The sequence below is a fragment of the Camelus dromedarius genome, chromosome 11, assembly GCF_036321535.1.
Source record: "Camelus dromedarius isolate mCamDro1 chromosome 11, mCamDro1.pat, whole genome shotgun sequence".
Taxonomy (NCBI): Eukaryota; Metazoa; Chordata; class Mammalia; order Artiodactyla; family Camelidae; genus Camelus; species Camelus dromedarius.
In genome coordinates this window covers 12,950,679-12,969,130 of record NC_087446.1, presented here as the reverse complement: position 1 = coordinate 12,969,130, position 18,452 = coordinate 12,950,679, and the positions used below count along the sequence as shown (strand labels likewise).

At 43.5% G+C, this 18,452-nt stretch overlaps 1 protein-coding gene across 1 annotated transcript in view; it reads right to left on the bottom strand.

Annotated features, from left to right (window-relative positions):
- The window catches only part of MYRFL (myelin regulatory factor like), a 109,043-nt gene that overhangs the window by 50,860 nt on the left and 39,731 nt on the right, over positions 1-18,452 (bottom strand). The window contains exons 3-8 of the mRNA XM_064491531.1: positions 13,363-13,430; positions 13,002-13,260; positions 12,074-12,165; positions 5,763-5,913; positions 2,282-2,477; positions 85-161 (exon numbers count right to left, since the gene is read on the bottom strand). Coding sequence (XP_064347601.1) covers positions 85-161; positions 2,282-2,477; positions 5,763-5,913; positions 12,074-12,165; positions 13,002-13,260; positions 13,363-13,430 — 843 coding nt within the window. The remainder of the gene's footprint in view (positions 1-84; positions 162-2,281; positions 2,478-5,762; positions 5,914-12,073; positions 12,166-13,001; positions 13,261-13,362; positions 13,431-18,452) is intronic.

Genomic DNA, 18,452 nt, shown 5'->3' with positions numbered 1-18,452 from the left:
TTTATTTTAAATAAGCAACATACATCAGGCAAGAGGCCTTCTTCCCAAAACATTCACAAAGAAATTTAGAAAAAAATTTCTTACTTAACAGGATTGAAAATCTTTTTGCTTCTGTCTGCTTGGGACTGTTCAATAGCAATTATTTGATTGGTGGCTTCTACCTGTGTAGAACAGCAAAAAAAGTAATTACTAACAAGTAACTTATTTATTAGTTAAAATGCTCAATAGTAAATAATTTTCAAGTGTTTAAAAATTTTCCCAAGTCATCAAGTTAGGCACTTGGCAGGAAGGACAAGTCACTGAAAGGATGTTTCAGACAACAGCCCTGACCTTAAAGTGGTGTGTCATTGGTGAGAAATGAAACAAACATCTGTAAAACTAAATAAAGAAAGCACAAGACCACAGAGGGTTTCAGGTGAACAGTGACTACAGAGTGGGCTAGTAAAACATAAGAGCAAGGCAACTCGAAGGACACATGCACTCACTCATTCATTCATTCATCCTATAAATACTTGCTGAGCACCTGCTGTGCACCAAGCATTAGAGATGAGAAGAAGGCAAAATTAACAGAAATCCCAACCCTTGCAGAGCTTAAAAGAAGAGCTCACAGCAAACAATAAAAATAAATGAAATATAGGAAATGACATTCATTCAGTAGTTGCTACAAACTCTTCTGGTTATCACTGAATAGTGGCAAGGGCGTGCTGAGATCTGCCCTACCAAATATGGCCTGTAAGTATTTGCATAGTAACAATCTTTCTGGACAGCAATTGGGTAACCTACATCAGGGGTTTCAATAATGCTCACTGATTCGATGTATAAATTCCTCTTCTGGAATTTATCCTCATGCAAAGATGGGTATTCGTGGATGTTCACTGCAGTGTTATTAGCAACAATAAATAATTGGAAAAAGAAACAAAATTTACAATAATACAGGAATTAATGTGGTATCTCGATAAAATGGAAAATAGTCTCATCTCTGTAAACAATATTTTATAGAATCTTTAATGATATCATATAATTCCATTTTCACAACATAATATTAACAATTTGAGGTTAATTTTAATAACAAACATATGAGGCAAAATTAGGCTATCAGATAGTGGATCCCAAATATGAATGAATTTTTTCTCTTCTCCACTCTTTTCTAATATGTTCCATAATGTTCACCATGGACTCATGTTACTTCCATAATCAGAAAAATATGTTTTATTATTGCTTGTTTTATTTTGGTTTGGTTTGGATTGGTTTTGTTTAGGAGTTTGGTTGTGAGCTGTGTTCAGCAGTCGAGCCCCACTTTGGCAGACTTAGTGGTTGGGCCAAGGTTTCCTGATCAGGAAAAGCTATGCAGATAATGGATGTTTCTCATCCTAAGGAGCTGGATCTCAGGTAGCAATTAAAAAAATACCTGTTGACCACTCAAAAGTCATCCTACCTGCATTCTATCATTTACCACCTTGGGTGAACTGTGTAACTTTACTGGGCCTCAATTTCCCCTCTGTTAAATTGGAAAAGAAGAGGCATTGACTAGATTAGTGGTTCCTTGGCTTTTTTAAAGTTAGAGGTTCCTTTGAGAATTTGGTGAGCACTGTGAATCTTCAGCATGTCAAAATGCACCAGTGTCAAAAATAATCAAATCATTACGTTCAGTAAAAGAAGTGCAAGATGTATACACTAAAAATGTCAAAACTGTGGTTTGAATTGATGTTTCTGAATTGAGGCTGAAGAAATTGGCAGCTTCCATTTCCTATGTCTTGAAACATTTATTCTTAGACCCCATCCACCACGCTGTGAGGAAGCACAAGCTGTCCCACAGAGGGGTCCACAGGAGGGAGAGCCAAGCTTCAAGCTCAGCTTCAGCCCCCTCTGAGCTCCTGGCTGATGGCCAGCACAAATCTTGGAGACTAGATCCAGGCCCAGAGGAGCTGCCCCAGCTCATGGCTCCTGAACAGAGGTGAGCTGTCAGAGCCAAGCCCTGATCCAGTCGCAGATCTGTGACCCAAACCTATGACTGTTATTATTTTTAAGTTGCTCAGTTTGGGGATAGGTTGTTACGCAGCAACAGATAACTGGAACACTTAGTAAATGTTGGCTGAATTAAATTAAACTGGGGGGGAGGGTATAGCTCAGTGGTAGAGTGCGTGCTTAGCATGCATAAGGTCCTGAGTTCAATCCCCAATACCTCCATCAATCAATCAATCAATCAATCAATCGACCTAATTACCTCCCCACCCCATCCCAAAAAGAATAGTCAAGTTAAAGTGAACTAAAGAAGACTTACCTTAACCCCAAAAGCTTTCAAGTAAAACATTTCTATTGGCTTTAGGCCCATCTGGGTTTTGACAAACTTTGGACTTCCCCAGACTTGGATATGGATGGTTAGCTGAAAATGGTTCTTCTTTTGGCAAACAAAGGCTTCATCTGCCGGTGAAAAATTAAATCCTTTGTCTGTGACAACTCGATAGCCGATATTGGGTCTGTGAAACGTGGAATCAAGCAGCCGGTTTTACAAATATCTTCTACACATTTTCCTTCATTAATGATATTAATTGTACAAACATTCCAAGAAAATGTATTGTGGAAAGTCCCTTTTGGTGTATTTAATCAATCAGTTTTGTTCATTTTTATCAGGGAAATGAAAGTACCACTTCAAAATGCAGCGGGCCCCCTTGCAGCTTTTTATCTTCACCAAGATGTACAATTCTTGTCAAACGGAACCATCATTTCCTCTGCCTGCCTTTTCCCTTTGTGCTTCCTAGACTTCTAATTTGACTTCATCATAAAACAGAGGGATAGGTAAGAAGATGAGAAGTCACCACATTCCTCAGACTTATGAAATATCTGGGCTAGAACTCATCTCTTTTCCTCCTTTAAAAAAAAAAATCTCTAAATTTCATCAGTAACACCACACTCAAATAGTCATTCAGATGAACGAATATTCAGCCGTCTGGTAGTCACATGAAGAAAAATAGACTGGTCAGAATTACCAGGAATACTTTTAAGCCAGATTAACTAGAGACAGTCAGACTACTGATTGAACACGTGTTTTCACTGGAGTGTGGTCATTTCTTTTTTGTCCTCCTGATCTGAAATAGCACTGAATACCCATGATGCTGGCTACTTCCGCAGAAAAAAAATGGGATAATGGTGGGGCAGCTAACCAGACTCCTGCTTCATTTGTTTTATCAAACCATTTTCAATAGCAATACTTTGTGTATTGTATGTTCCATGAAATGCTTTTAAATGTTAATAAAAATAAAACATACTAGACGTGTAACATTATCAAGTAGAGAAGAGAATATAAAGTCGAAAGCGCCTTTGGTGAGTTTTTCTAAATATTTTGTAGATATGGAGCATGATTTTTAGTGCATCAAGATTCCTGAATGTGGGTTTTTCCTCAGGAAAAGAAGCTTCTTCCTAGGACAACACACAGAGGAGGTGGGTCCTGGCCGCTTTGCCAGCTCCCTGCTACTGTGCGGATCTGTGCTTTCTGGGATCTCGACTCGGATGGCTGCCATGTAACAAACAACGGAGAGTTTCTAAATTTTCCTCTAATTTCAGAGACGGAAAATATGAATGGGGGTCTTGGGGAAACAGCGTTTATGTTCTCTGCAAGTTACGCACCTCCCTTCTGGACCAAGTCACTAGGGCATAGATTACCCTCAAGTGGCTGCTCAAAACCTCCAAAATCACAGTGCCTGCCGGCAGCAACAGAAAAATCCAGTGAGTGAAGGATTTGATAAAGACCGCACGTCTTACGCCATCTGGGAACCCTATATGGACTCAGATTTCTAGAACGAATCTGCGAATTTGCTTGTGTAAGGGCCAGGATGGACTGAATTGTATAGATTTCACTATAGAAAGTAATAAGAACTGTCTTGGTTTGAGAACAAAGGGAAATATCTTTTCGCGATCTTCCATGTTTCACTGTCAAAAAACTGAAGAAAGAAGGCAAGGTTTGCAGCTCAGATCTGACCATTGGCCTGAAATTGAAGGACAGCTGTAAGCAGAAGCTGAATCAACCCACAACACTTACACAGTTGAAGATTTTTCTGAATCTTAAACACAAATTTCTGGTTGTAGAAATTATTCTATTTACCTACGAGTAGCAGTTCTGTTTTTGATATCAAAAGTTAATTATAAAGTCAACTAAACTGGCTTTTTTTACAGCTCCTTTTAATACAGATTTTGAATACCACTCCCCCCCCCCAAAAGATTTAATAACTTTTTAATCCCCTAACTTTATTGCTTTTAGGTTATTTAAGAAAGTGATATTTTTGTCACAAGTCAGACATCATAATCTAAGAAGAGACAAGTGATTTTCTGTCTCAATGATATGAGCAGTGAAATCAAGAAGGCCTGAATTCTAATCCAGTTGAGTATTGTCTTCCTTTTTTTAATTAAGAAAAGTGAATTATGGCTAAGCATTCAAAATAAATCTACCTCTGCACCTTTGAGTTGATACCATTTCTGTTCTTTTTTTCCAGATCAGTGGAGCATAGATTGGTTGTTCAAATAAACTTAAAAAAATAAAAAATAAAACTACTCAAATAAGAAGAGAGGTAACAGTTACCTTGAAAACTTCATAAACTCAGATGCATAAAGACTAGGAAGCATTCAAGGCTTCAATTAAAATACTGTGCATATGTGTAACAGGTTCATACCTCGGTGCTCATTCTTAGGGTTGAATACAGAACACTCCCCGAAAAATCAAGATGGCTAAGACTCAAAACCGAGACCTAGGGACCCTTCCCTTCTTTTTCTACTGCCCACGGTGGCAAAGATACAAGCTGTGACATTTCAATGATACAATTAGCAGTTTGTGTCTTTCTGCCTCTTGTCAAATACACCAACTCCCAAAGGCTGTTGAAACTGCTTAGATTTTGTTTTAAGGAAAACATTTCTTCCTTCTAGTTCATCCAACATAAAAGTCCTGGTGATTAGTTTTGCTCTTAAAGAAGCTATATTTAGGTTTTGAAAATGCCATGAAGCCCCTCAAGTTTGTAGCCCGACATTTCCCATTTCATATTCTATTTATTAATGGAAAATCCTATTCTTTAATCATTAGCACATTTTAGTGTTTTAAGAAAGCAGTTATAGTCCATGAAAATTCTGGAAGAGTTGGGTAGGTAAATTATATACTGAAGGATAAAAAGAAGGCTTACAGGATGTTTAAGAGCAATGATGTGTAAGCCCACATTTATTTCTTGAAACTATAATGTCACAAGAATAGTATGCAAATTTTCCAGTTTATGGCTATTTTACACAGTTTGATTTTGGTCTCAATATAAAGCCACCATCAATTGCTATGAAAGCCACTATGTCTGCCACTGACAATAAACTGATAATACTGATTCTCAGCATAGATTTTGGGGGGGCTAACAATTTAATGTGCCCCCCCCCCACCAAAAAAAGTGTGCTATGGAATTTTTAACTGCAGGATTCGATGTTAGTGATTTGGGACATCGCCATTTTCCAGCGTTTAGTTTAAACCAGGCATGTGAACTCCGAAAGGCTCCCTCCCCCTCCATCATTTAGTGGGTAAATTATGAGTTAGAATTACAAGTCTAGATTCCTGAAGGCCAGAAACCAACGTCCCAACTATTCATTAGTTAAAATGCAAAAGGCAAGGAGGAAGACACACCTTCCCACTGACCCATCCCATTGGCTCAGGGCTGGCATCAAAGCCCAGATCCTTGGAGTTAGTCTGGAGAGTCAGCACTGCCTTTCTCCCCTCTCTCCAGCCAACCAAGGCCACTTACAGGTTTTCGTATTGACCGTTTACTAAACCATGCCAAGGAGCACTTCGGTATGGCCGCCACTTCGGAGCAGGCGAGCACTGGTCCGCAAGCGTCGCGCTCTGCCTCTCACTGTCACGGTCTTGCGCTTCGTTGCTGTGACTCCTGCTTGTCACTGTGAAGAAACAGGCACGTCAGATCCTTCCTCCAAGGCTGTTTGTCCCAGACTCACAGACAGCCGCGTGGAGCTAAGGCACAGGCCATGTGACCGCGTGAGGAGTGACACGTGTGGGAGGCAGGGGGCACGTGGCTAGCCTTGCTTCCTCAACTGTAAAGTGAGGAGCGTGGGGTCAGTGATTTCCAAGGTGCCATGGCGAGCGCTTGTTAGAAACTTTGCCCTCGGGACCCACTTCCAGTCTGTGTGGTTTGAGTGAAGGCCACTTCCAGCCCCGGGGAGGGTAGCGGACCCAGGCTTGATCCATCAAACTACAGAATTTGCATCAGTAATTGCACCAGGTAGACACATGGCCTAATGCAACCCAAGCAGAGTGGATCTCAGCACTTTAGGTCAGGTGGGTTCAAAGATGTTGACTCTTTTCCATGAGGTGTGAACCTGTAAGACACATCCCTGAAAGCTGCTGGCGCCACTTTGGGACATGAGGGGAAAGCCTGTCTGGGGATGAAGCCAGCAGAGCAGAAGGCACAGCTGAGAATGAAGGGCACCCGGTCCTGATGGCATGTTTTGAGTTCTGGGATCCAGTCCTAAATCTTAGGTTACTGGACCCCATAGATGCCCTAGTTTTGTTGTTGTGGTTGTTTGTTTTGTGATTAAGGCAGCTTGAGGGTATTTTGGGCTTTGTCTTTGGCTTCTTCGTTTTTGTTAATCGTAACCAATACTTTCTAATCTGTTACAGGTCCCTTGTGGCACCAAGATTCTGTGGTCCAACTTGCTTTTTGAACTTAGATGAGTTATTTATTCACGTAGCATCTTACTTCCCTCAACTGCAAAACAGAAATTATAACAGGTGTCCTGCCCATCTTGCAATGTTACACAAGCAGAGAAAATATCACAGTGAAAGAACTTTCAAAAGCTAAAACGAAGATAAAATAACAGAAAACATCTCGTTAGAATGTAGTATTAACTACGTGAAATTGCTGCTTGAGTGTATCAAAAAGGGTCAGATAACAGCAATTTGACATGTACAAGCTACTCTTTTTGCATAATCCTTGCAAGTTGTTTGTCATTTTATAAATTGTGGTTGTTTTACAATTTTGTATTGGTTTCTGGTGTACTGCACAGTGATTCAGCTATATATATATATACCTATAATGTGTATAAATATATTCCTTTTCATATTCTTTTTCATTCAGCAGCACATATACTAAAGTTGGAACAATACAGAGATTAGCATGGCCCCTGAGCACGTTGTCGGTCTTAATTTGAATATGACTCCCAACTGGATGATTCAACCGCAGGTAATTTTTATGTAAATTCTACTCGGCTGTTTGCTGCTTCCCTTTTCTGTTAACACCCCTCGGCATCACTCATGCCTGACACCAGGAGTAAAAGGGAAACAAACGGTGAGTGTTCGCAAGCTCAGGTGCCGGCTGTGGGCGACAATACAGAACACACTGCACCTTCCAAAAGAGCAGGCACTTAGCCCACAGCTCGGAGCTGCAGGGGCACGTGGCTGGGTTTTCTTGCACTCATCCAGCTTCCTTTCTTTTTACTTTTATAGAGGACTTCTTAAAATAAATAAATAGCAGAGCTGCTTCAGGTTGCTTTGGATCCCAAATGTCACAGGAATTGTGTTTTTCCCTTGGGCCATTGCTGTTACATGCCACCTAAGCAAAACATCTGTTTCTTTTTTTGGTTTTTGTAAACAATCACTTAGGAAAAGTTTCTCAAAAGCCTGAACATCTTTTTCCCAGCTAAGAATGCAGGTGGTCACAATGCCAGGAGCTCTTCGGCCTTCACGCCTCCAAAAGTTACCTGGCCTAAAACCTTCTCAGACCAACCTCCCCATGGTCTGCCTTGTTCAAATCAACTTCAGAGAAAGGGAGAAACTAGCCCTTCCATCTTTCCTTCCATTGGAGGAGAGAGGATAAAGGAAGTTCAAGAGCTTGGCGTTTAGAACCAGGTGGAACTGGGTTTGAATCGCAACTCTACGTTTATTGGCTCTGCGATCTTAGGAAAATGGATGGATGTCTCTAGGCTTCAGTTTCTTCATCTACAAAATGTGAGTAACAATGTGATGCCTTCCGGGATTGTTGGAGGAATGCGAAGAGCCGTGTCTGTAAGGGCTTCGCACAGTGTCTGCCACCAGTAAGTTTAAACACTGGTGCCTTTGGTTAGTACTACTGGCACCGTCATTACCAAATGTACTTGTTTCTATCAGGTGACTCAGTTGTTCCCAAGAAGCCTTGGCAAATACTTCTGTTCTTGGCCTCCACTGTAACTCTATCTGATGTGAAATAATTAATGTCATGGGCCTGAGTGAACACCAGCTAACTCGGGCCCCTTCCCACTCAAGGATGGTTGTAAGGTCAAGGTGCTGGGGAGCCAGCCTGAGGCCAGCTCCACTCCTCCCGGTGCTGGGACGGAGGGTGGGCAGTGGGCAGGGGGCACTGTCCTCGAGGATAATGGTATTTCCTGCCCTTTCCCATCACAGCAGCAAGGGGCTCAGGGCAGCCACTCCAACAAGACTAATATAGTCGGTGCTTCCCTGGGAGCTGGCTCTCAGCTGACGAGTCCCAGGGATGGGAGTCTGGGATCACAAGCCCACCCTAAACTTCCAGGCACAAGCTTAAGCCCAATACTGGGACTTATTATTGTAAATATGAATACTACTAATAATATCTACGACTCTTGTGGCTTTCTGCACCACAGGCACTGTCCCAGACTCTTGACATAATTTCTCATCAACTCATTAACTCATCCTCAAGGTAAATATCGCTTTTTTTAAATGAACTTTCTGTACTAAAGTATAATATATACGAAGGCAGGTACACAGACTATTAGTATACGATTTCTTATAAAATGAATTATACTGGGTAACTACCACTAGATCAAGAAATAGGACACCTTTGGCACTCTAGGAGACACACTCATGCCCTTTTCCAGTTACTACTTTCTCCTGCCCAAGAGTAATCACTGTCTGCAATCTAACACCATATGGGAGTTTATAGAAATGATATGATATGATGTGTACTCTCATGTGTTGGCTTATTTTGTCCAGCATTATGTTTATGAGATTCACTTATTATTGTTGCAAAGGGTAGTAGTTTGTTCTTTTTCGTTGCTGTATAGTACTCCACGACACGAATATTCTACAATTTATCCTTGATGGCCATTTGGGTTATTTTCAGTTTGTGGTTATTATAACTAACATCACTGTGAATATTTGTGGGATGTCTTTTGGTGGGCACATATACACTCCTAGGAGGAATATCACTGGGTCCTTGGATACGTTTTAGCAGATGCAGCCAATCAGATATACAAAGTGATTATGACGTAAAGATTCCTAATCTCATTTAACAAATGGGGAAACTGGGGTTCAACGACCTGAAATAACTTATCCAGGGTCACAGCTGTTACGTGGAAGAGACAGGATTCAAACCTTCTCTTCTGTTATGTTATACTGAGGATTTCTTGAGAAAATGTAACAGAAGAGAGAAGCAGAAGTGGGAAGGCAGCCAACTGCCCAAGTCCCAACTTTTTGGAGAAAACTCACAGCTTGCACTTGAATGTCTTTCAAGCTATTTTCTTAAAATTGCTTAAAAAAAGTCTTGGAAATGGGTGAAGTAAAAATTATGATTTTCATTTGATAATCAAAAAAAGTCAGGCTTGACAAGCCCCTGATTGCTGGAGAAGTGAGACAGATGTTTTTCCTGACTCTACAGTGTGAATTCAGCTCATCGACCTCTCACCGTGGGCTAAAGGCCACAATTCTGGAAAACCCTTGTACATTTGAAGTTCAAGCCATATGTCACCTCTTATATTTGGAGTTTGGATCAGGTGGGACCAGGAACCCTCTCATATTTGAGGACCAGATCATGTGGGGCCAGGAACCAGCTGGCAGGAGCCTGCCCAGCAACAGCCTTCTCTCTGAGCAAGATTTCACATCTGCCCCCAATTAAGCCAGTCATTCTACACCGTGAGCCCTATGGAGAGGCATCTCGGAACCCTTGACCAAAATGAATTGCTTGGAAGAGCATCACCAGAAAATCTCACTGCTTGATTTAGAACATCTTCCCCCATTTAAAATCCTGCCCATAAGACTAGTTTCCCCTTCCTCCACCCCTGTGCTTTTTCCCCGGGACCTCTGTAAAACCCTGGGCTTCTGCAACATCAAATATGAGTCCTCCACTGGAAAACTTTTGCTGAAAACATGGCATTTGGATTAACAGATTTTTTTTTTTTTAATTCCCCTGGGAACCCACTCATGTTCACTCTATAACTGCTGTCTGGAGCCAATTATCTTTAGACAGTTTTTCAGTGACCTTTAAATAAGATTTATACAAGGGATGGGGGAGGGTATAGCTCTGTGGTAGGGGGTGGGCTTAGCATGTGCGAGGTCCTGGGTTCAGTCCCCAGTACCTCCATTTAAAAAATTTTTTTAAATAAATGAACAAAGGATGCAAGGATTCCTATCCGTTGGGACATTTCAGTTACTCTTTCATGGCTGTTCTCGGTGAAAAATCAATGCCCTCTCTAGGGACAGGCTGCAGAAAATCATCACAGGGTGGAGCTTAACTCTGAAATGGCCAGGAGGATTCACGCAGCAATCTGGTTTGATGAAAAAACTCTTGGAAGCTTTGGATGACTCGTCTGGTACTCTCAGTGAGCTGGTGCATCTGTGGGAGAGTGAACAGATGGTCCCCTCATCTGGCTAGAAATTTACTCAGCCTTTTGTGTTTGAGAAGCATAATGAAGCTACAGGCGGGATGCAAGGATCCCTGAAGAAATTAGGGTAACCATGCATTGGAAGGTGGATAGAGAGCTCTATATTATCCAGAAACAAGGCTTTAATTAGCATTTTGTGTTTCTAGGGTTGAATAAGAAAAATCAAGCAGCTGCTGGCCATGGGGGAATCCATGCAAAAGCCAAGAAGGCAGTAGAGGTTTGGTTTATACGATGGCTGGATGCCCATGCAGTTCAGCCCCACGGCACTCCCAGAGAGTGACAATGTGTGGGACTCGGCCAAGTGAAGTCACCGTCCACCGAAGGGCCCCCGCAGCCCATGCTGGAGCTGAGGCCAGATGTCCCTGAAGGGACCAGCAGGCTCCACGGGGCACAGAGGACCAGGTCTTATTTTGTGGCTGTGAAAGCCACAGGTGGCAACCCTAAGAGGGGAAAAGCCATGGACACCCGCTCTCTGAGCACTATAAACCCCTGGAGCGTGGGGACAAGAGCGGGAAGGGGACCCCAAGAGGGAAGTTGTGGACTTCTTGCCAAGCTGATGCATGGGAATGAAGGACATGTGACTTGGTACCCTGAATGAGGGGCACCGTTCACACTGCCCGCACTGAGCATTTACAGTGGCTGATGGAACAGGCGTGGAATACTGTTATCCTTTTCCCTAGTAAGTGCCATGGCGTTTGCCCTGAAAGTTTGGAGGTTCAAGGCTTCAGGCTCAAAAACTCCCATTTGTTCTCAACCTCATCAGGTCTCCAAGCTCAAAACATGGTGTGTAACATGATATATAAGACAAAGAACGAGGTGGGCCGACCATTTAGCATCGTATGGTTCTGCCGAAAGACTTCTCAAAATGATTTTACAAAGTGTCAAAGATCTATGGGGGACCTGCTCCTTTGAAGCAAGTGCTGGCGGAGCTCAGCTGTCTACCTTCCTGCTCCACCGGAGAAGTCCTCTAAAGTCCTGCTTCTCCGAGCACCTTCCACGAGCCAGCAGCCTCGGCATGGCCTGGGAGCTTGCTGGGAATGCGGAATCTCAGACCCTACCTGAGTCAGAATCTGCACGTTACCAAGAAGGATTGCGCTGAACGAAGCAGTGAGCTCGCCAGCAGACTCTTGCAGGGGCTGCCACACCGTACGGCTTCCCAGGCCTGGAGCCCGGGTGCTCTCAGACACAGGGCCCCTAAAACCGGAAGGACCAGCATTTCATCTCCGCCAGAGAGAGAATGGCAGCTCTTCCCAGGAGCATCTCTACGACCCCACTGAAGACTGCATGAAACATTATGTCAAGAGGGAAGAAACAACTCCCAGAGCCTGTCACTGCCTTTCCTCTAGAGAGAACGTAATTTCATAGGGCTACTCCCAGGCTGGTAAATAACCTTGATCGAATGGCAGCAACGGGCCCCGGGTTGGCTCACTTGGTCTGGAGTGATGCGCCCACACTTGACCGTCCCCGGCATCCTCCAGCATCTGTGTGCACTTTCTCTTCTTGGTGGATGGCAATGAGGCTCTAAAATCAAGAACCCAAAATAAAGTTAGGATTTTTCTTTGTTCTCCTTGTCCTATTAAATCAAATTTAACTTCCCAGGTCTCAGCTCCTGGCCTGCTTAAAACTAATTCTAGTTAGTTAAGTTTCCTCGAGCCCTGCAAGTCTGCAGTAAAAACCAGGTCAATGCAATGGAGTAGAGGCAAGAAGCTCCCATTCCATGAGCCCTGCTGGTCTGAAACTTAGCTTTTCACTCTCCGATGGACCTGGGATTCACCTGCTTGGAAAATAAACTGACAACATTTCCAAAAGCAGGAGACTCGCTGAGACAGAGAAGACAGAAGATACTTAAAATGCAAGTGCACACTTGAAACCTGAAAACGTTCTTCACGTGGAATTTTATCGCAGGTTTTGATGGCCTTCGCCCTTTTTTTGCCATCCTCTAGATCCAGAAGGAGGAATGAAAGAGAGGAAGAAGAGAGGGAGGGAAAAAGAGAAGAAAGAGAAGGAAAGATTATCAATGAAGACAATTGAAAAAGAAAGACGATTGACAGTTTTCAGAGAACTCATTCACTCATTGCTTGAGTAGTCTCGCTGAGGCTGGGCACGCAAACAGTGCCTTCTCCATCACTCAGAATCTCCCTGTACATTTCTGACATTTTAGCTTGCCAGTGAATGAGGACCTTGGGTTTCGTGTGTTGTTAATCAAGAGATGGTCTGAAGCCAAGGGCCCTGGGTGTCTGATATATGTCTCAACACTGCCATCTCCTGGAGAGGACTCCACTGTTCACTCTTCACCTGCACCGCTGGGGAGGGGGGCTGCTCTGAGGTCTTTCATAACTAAATATCTTGCCCTTTACCCAGGACTGTGGCACAGAGGGTGCTGATGGTAAGAACAACCAATCCCCAGGTGGGAGGACCCAGGTTGGTCCAGGGGGGTCACGAGATGACTGGTGTCTGGGTAGCAGCTGTGAAAGCCGCCGTGGGTGTGGCCAGAGGCGCTGGTTCCGGACGAGCTGGGGGGCAGGTGTGCAGGCAGCATTGCAGGTGCAGCTGCGGCACGGAGGAAAGCAGCTGTGGTCCTCCCGGCTGCGGGCGTCAGAGTCGGGCAGCACGCACCTGGGGGAACACACAGGTGAGAAAGGCCTCTCTCCCACCACGCACAGTCCCAAAGAACAGGAGCAGAGCAAGCAGTGCGGGAGGGAGGCGCATCGCACTCACCTTTGACCTGTGGAGGAGAGCAGGAGTCTGACGCAGAATAGGGTGGGGTATCTGGAAGCTGGCCTTGCCTGAGGATTAGAGACAAGCGTTGCTTTTTTGTTGTAACCCATTCCATCGTTCCGTTGTTGTCACAGACAGGAAGCAGCCCTCTGTGTACAGCACCCCCGGGGAGGGTTCTGGGTGTTCCCGGGGGGGCCAAAGCCCACCAGACCCCGCCCAGGGTCACGCTGAGTGGGCTCTGAGTCTAACAGACCTGGGTTGGAGTCCCAGTTCTTCCACTTCCTGTTTATCCATGAACAAGTACTTAACCTCTCCAGGCCTCTGTTCCTCACCTACAAAATGGGAATAATCATTATGCCTTCCTAAAGCATCACAGTGAAAATTAAATGAGATACTGGGTAAAAAGCGCGTAACACGCATCTCCAAACGCCGTGATGCTCAGTAAAGTTTAACTAACATTATTGTTGCTTCTTCACGTCCTCAAAGCACTAACACCGGAGAGATGGTCAGGTGACAGTACTGAAAAATGCCACCACTAAAGCACTGGTTTTCCATCTGTGCTCCCGAAGATCCTGGAAAGAGCTCAGGTGTTTCACAAAAGAAAAAATTTTAAATGCCTGGGGGGATAATTGTGTAACTTTTTTCGTTTTATATATTGAAGTGTAAGTAAAATTTCATTTTAAAAAATGAGTGTCACCGCTTTTAAAAAGGGTGTAAATTTCTGTAAAAAAAAAAAAACCAGCCTTTTCTGTTCAAAAAGTTTCTTATGGCTCAGAAAATCTGTGATTTTAAGTTAAATATAAGCACCACCATCCTCCACTTGTTTCTCTTGCTGGAGAGTGAGCTGTCATGTTTTTCTTGATTGATTAAGATTTCAACCTCATCCAATGAAGAGAGGAGTCCGTTTTTATTATTTACTAGAAAAGGTATGTTTCCGCCACAGGTTGATCCTTTATAGTTTATTCACTTTTTATTAATAAGGGAAGAGAGAACACACATTTACCTTCCTCCAAAAATTCCACCCAAATGAAAGAAAAGACCTTAAGAGGCATAAACACATAAGGACAGAGAGCATGTTGTGCAGAGACCGCAACAGACCGTATTTCGATAACACTGTAGCAGACAGAAGTAGGGTGGATGCTAACTGATTCGGCAGAAGGGAAAAGCAAAAACAAGACTGCCTGCGAGTGGCGGAGGGGACGTAGGAGCCAACAAGACATTATCCAACTTGCATACAACTCCAGAAAAGCCCAAGATATTGGCATCACCAGCAGCCTCTGAATTCAGGGGTAAGGTGGAACCAAAAGCGAAAGATGGATTGAAAGAGTGATTAGGGAACAGGTGAACCCTTACATCAGCCTCCCCAGTCGGTACAGCCAGGCCACATCCTCCTTCATCTCAACAGAAATTGGAAAGCTTTACTCTCTGGAGAGTTGGATCCAGGAAGACTATGGAGCTACTGGGCTAAAAATAGAAGGATTCATTAAAAGTCTAAAAGCTGAACTCTGAGACCCTTCTCCAACTCGGCTTTGCAGGCATCCAAGCTGACTTCCCACAGTAAGAAACTGAAGGATTATTCCCCCCTCCCCCCCCCCAAAAAATTGAATGTCCTCAGGGGGAAAAATGATATTTGGGAGTCACCTAAGGAAATGAAATGGCCATCCCCTGCTGGGTCACTCTGCAATGAAACTCATTCTTTGAGAATAACGACTTGCCACAGAATTTCTTAAACAGGAACCAATAGTGAAGGACCAGACATTTTCAGAGAGTGTTTGCCATTAAAGACAGAACAGACAACCAGGTACATGAGGAACGCAAAGAATCACACAGAGCTCTTCTGTGTCTGATAAGACTGGGGTGCTCCTACCAGACCTGACCTTCCCACGGATAAAACCATCAACTCTGGAAAATTTTTTTTAAAATTAAATATATATATATACTTGAAGATACTGGAAAGTAGACAAAAGTAAGAAGATTCTGAAGGGGCACTGAAACTTGGAAGAAGGTAATGGCATGGGGTGAGTTATCTATTTACAGCTTTTAGCCTTGAAGTCAGAACCACAGAATAGTGAAAACTCCAACAGAAACCCACAATCTTTCAGACCTAAAGAACCAGAGGACAGAGTCTAGGGCAAACATAGCTACTGAAAGTGAAAGGGAAGCCTTGGGAATGGGAGCCAGAGAGGGGGAAACTCCAAACTCTGCGTATAAACTCCAGCCAAGTGTGTGGCTCAACCCTGAGCCATCCATCAATGTGTGGGGCTGACCGCACACATGCAGTTACAGAGGAATAAGAAATAGAAGGGATTTTTTTAAAAAAGACAAATAATAAAATGGCAGAATTAAATGAAATATCAACAATTACATTAAATGTTAGTGGGCTTTCCTGACCACCAGTCTAACATGGCTTTCCTCCCACCTGTCACTTTCTACTCCCCTACCTGACGCTTACTTTCCTTCGTCTTACTGATGACTTTATACTGTGTGTCATTGTCCTTCTCTTCCCTCTAGAGTCGCATGACAACAATGGAGCACCAAGAGTGAAGGGATGGGAGCAGCTGTCCCCAGGAGAGGGCGATAAGGAAACGCATTGTTTGCTGAGAATTTAAACACAATACTTAAACCCACAAAAAGTCAATCTGCTTTTTATCATTATCAACACCAACACAAAGAAAACTGCCTGGGTGCCCTGCCAGGGCAGACTGCTTTCCACCCCGTGGCCCTTGGTAAACTATTAGCCGGGACTTCCTCTGTTCTGGTTTACTGTTGTACCCCATTACTTAGTTATAAAAATAGTTGGTACTGAAAGTATTTGCTCCAATTTTTCGTGGGTGTGATTCGTGTTCTCCCATGTGGACATTCACTTAAAAGCATGTCTTAATACTCTGTGTGTGTGTGTGTCCGTCCTGCACAGTGCCCGGTGGTGAGCACCCAGTAGGCACTCAATAAAAACTTGATCAACTTGGTTAGGGTTTGTACCCATCACCCGGGAAGCTGGGATGGGAAAGAGCCTTGGCAGAAATGCTGTCAGTGGACAAAGCAGCCCAAGAAAATCATTTCATGACAGGGCAGTGGAAGCAAGAAAAGCAAAATGCCACCCCTCCCCTTTAGCCCTATCTTGGCAAACTGCAAGGACCCTGACACCTCACCACTCTCCTCTGCTGCTTTAGAAACAGACAACCTTCGTGGAGGACCTGCTCTGGTCCAGGCACTGGGCTAAGCCTTTGCATTGTTGCCTCATCTATTCCTGCTACCACCGTAGGAAAAGGTACTGTTATTCGCCCTGGTCCACAGGCAATGGAACTAAGGCTTGATGAGGTTAAGTAACTTACCCGAGATTATTCATTTGGCCAATAGTCAAGCTGGAGTCAAAGGATTTATCACCAGTTTATGCTCTAAAGAACACAATTTTTTTTTCAATACAGATATTTAAATATCCCAATCAAATAAATTACTAGAGGTTATTTCATTTCCTACAAATATCTTTAGAACCGAGAAGTCACTGATAATGTTTTATCCCGAAACTTTGTATAGCTTTTCTCCTCTAGCATCAGTGTGAACCCAGAAATCAAACCGGTCAATGAACTCAGCCTTTTACAAGCTCATCTCATAGAATTAGATGGATTACCTCACTCCCTTTCACAACATCACAATAAAGAGTTTATCAGCCCCACTCGACGGCAGCAGAACTAAAACATAAAGCTGGTCATTGACTCCTAACTCATTTTGCCATCCAGACCCAATACACCAAGTCCTATGTGAAACCCAGAACACGAGGTACTTGAGCTCAACCATTAGAATGAAATGAAATGAAACCTGGAGTTGATTCCTCATGGACCTAATGTCTCTAGGGTCCCCTTCTATGAAGTCACCCATTCAAACCTGTGGTTAAGAGCCACCTCAATTCCCTCAGCTAGTTCCTCTTACCATCAGCAGACTTCAAGGTCAGCCCAAAGCTCAGTCTGCTCTCTACTTCCACTGAACACACTCAGAACTGTGTGTTCTTGGTTTGGGTCTGGGGAGGGATGGGGAAAGAGGCATGCTCCTGTGACCTAAAGCGGAGCTTCTCCAACTGTAATGTCCATGTGAATCCCACGGGGATCTTGTTAAAAATGCAGGTTCTGATTTAGCCTTTGGGGGGGCAGGGTCTGAGATGCTACATTCCCAGCTCCCAGGTGATGCTGAAGATGCTGCAACCTGGCCCTCACTTTGAGTAAAGGAAGGAAGCAGGTGAAGCTGTGAGCAATTTTTGAAGGAAACAAAGCTTGTCTTGCAGATTTACTGGTCATTTTTCCAGAGCCTTCCTTCCTCTACACACACACGCGCGTGCACACACACACACACACACTTCTTGTCCTTTTTCACTGCAACCTCCAGGAAATTATGCTGTCCCCTAAATCTCTAGCCTACTACCCTCCAAGCAGCACTCCTTACCTGGACGTGTTCCAATATGTCCAACCACCACAGCTCACCTGTATGCCTAGTAGGTAACTGGCTGGCTAACCTAGGGAATCAGAGAGAGACTTCAAGCCTGCTCCCACTCATCCTGGACAGACAGCTGCCCTGGACTCCACCACACAAGGCAATACAGGATTAAGGGCAATTTTCAGAAAGCTTCCCACCCTGACAGAACTGCCCCCAGATCAACATACCAATTAGATTCATCCAGAAAGATGAGAATGTCTGGAGCAGCATATCCCATTGCTTATACATGAGTACATGCCTCCCCAGAGGGGTCCAAGGCCAAGTAAGTTTGAGTAACACTGTATACCATGTCCCTTTCCCACTTGCACATTAACACATCAAAGGCTCTGAGAAGTCCTGAAGTAGTAAAGAAATTCATTTCATTTTGTTTAAGCCAGTGAGCCACAAGCTTGTTATTGATCACGAAACTTCTATTTTTCTCCCCCACAGCATCTCATGGGACCAGTTTCCCATAGAGCATTTAGAGACATCTGTTTTACAAAGCCAATAAATTCATTTTTAAATATATTTGAAATTTGAAAATCTGCCTCTGAGATTCAAGTTTACTCCCAGAAATTTTACAGCCTAGTGGTTTCATATATATATATGAATATATATATATTCAT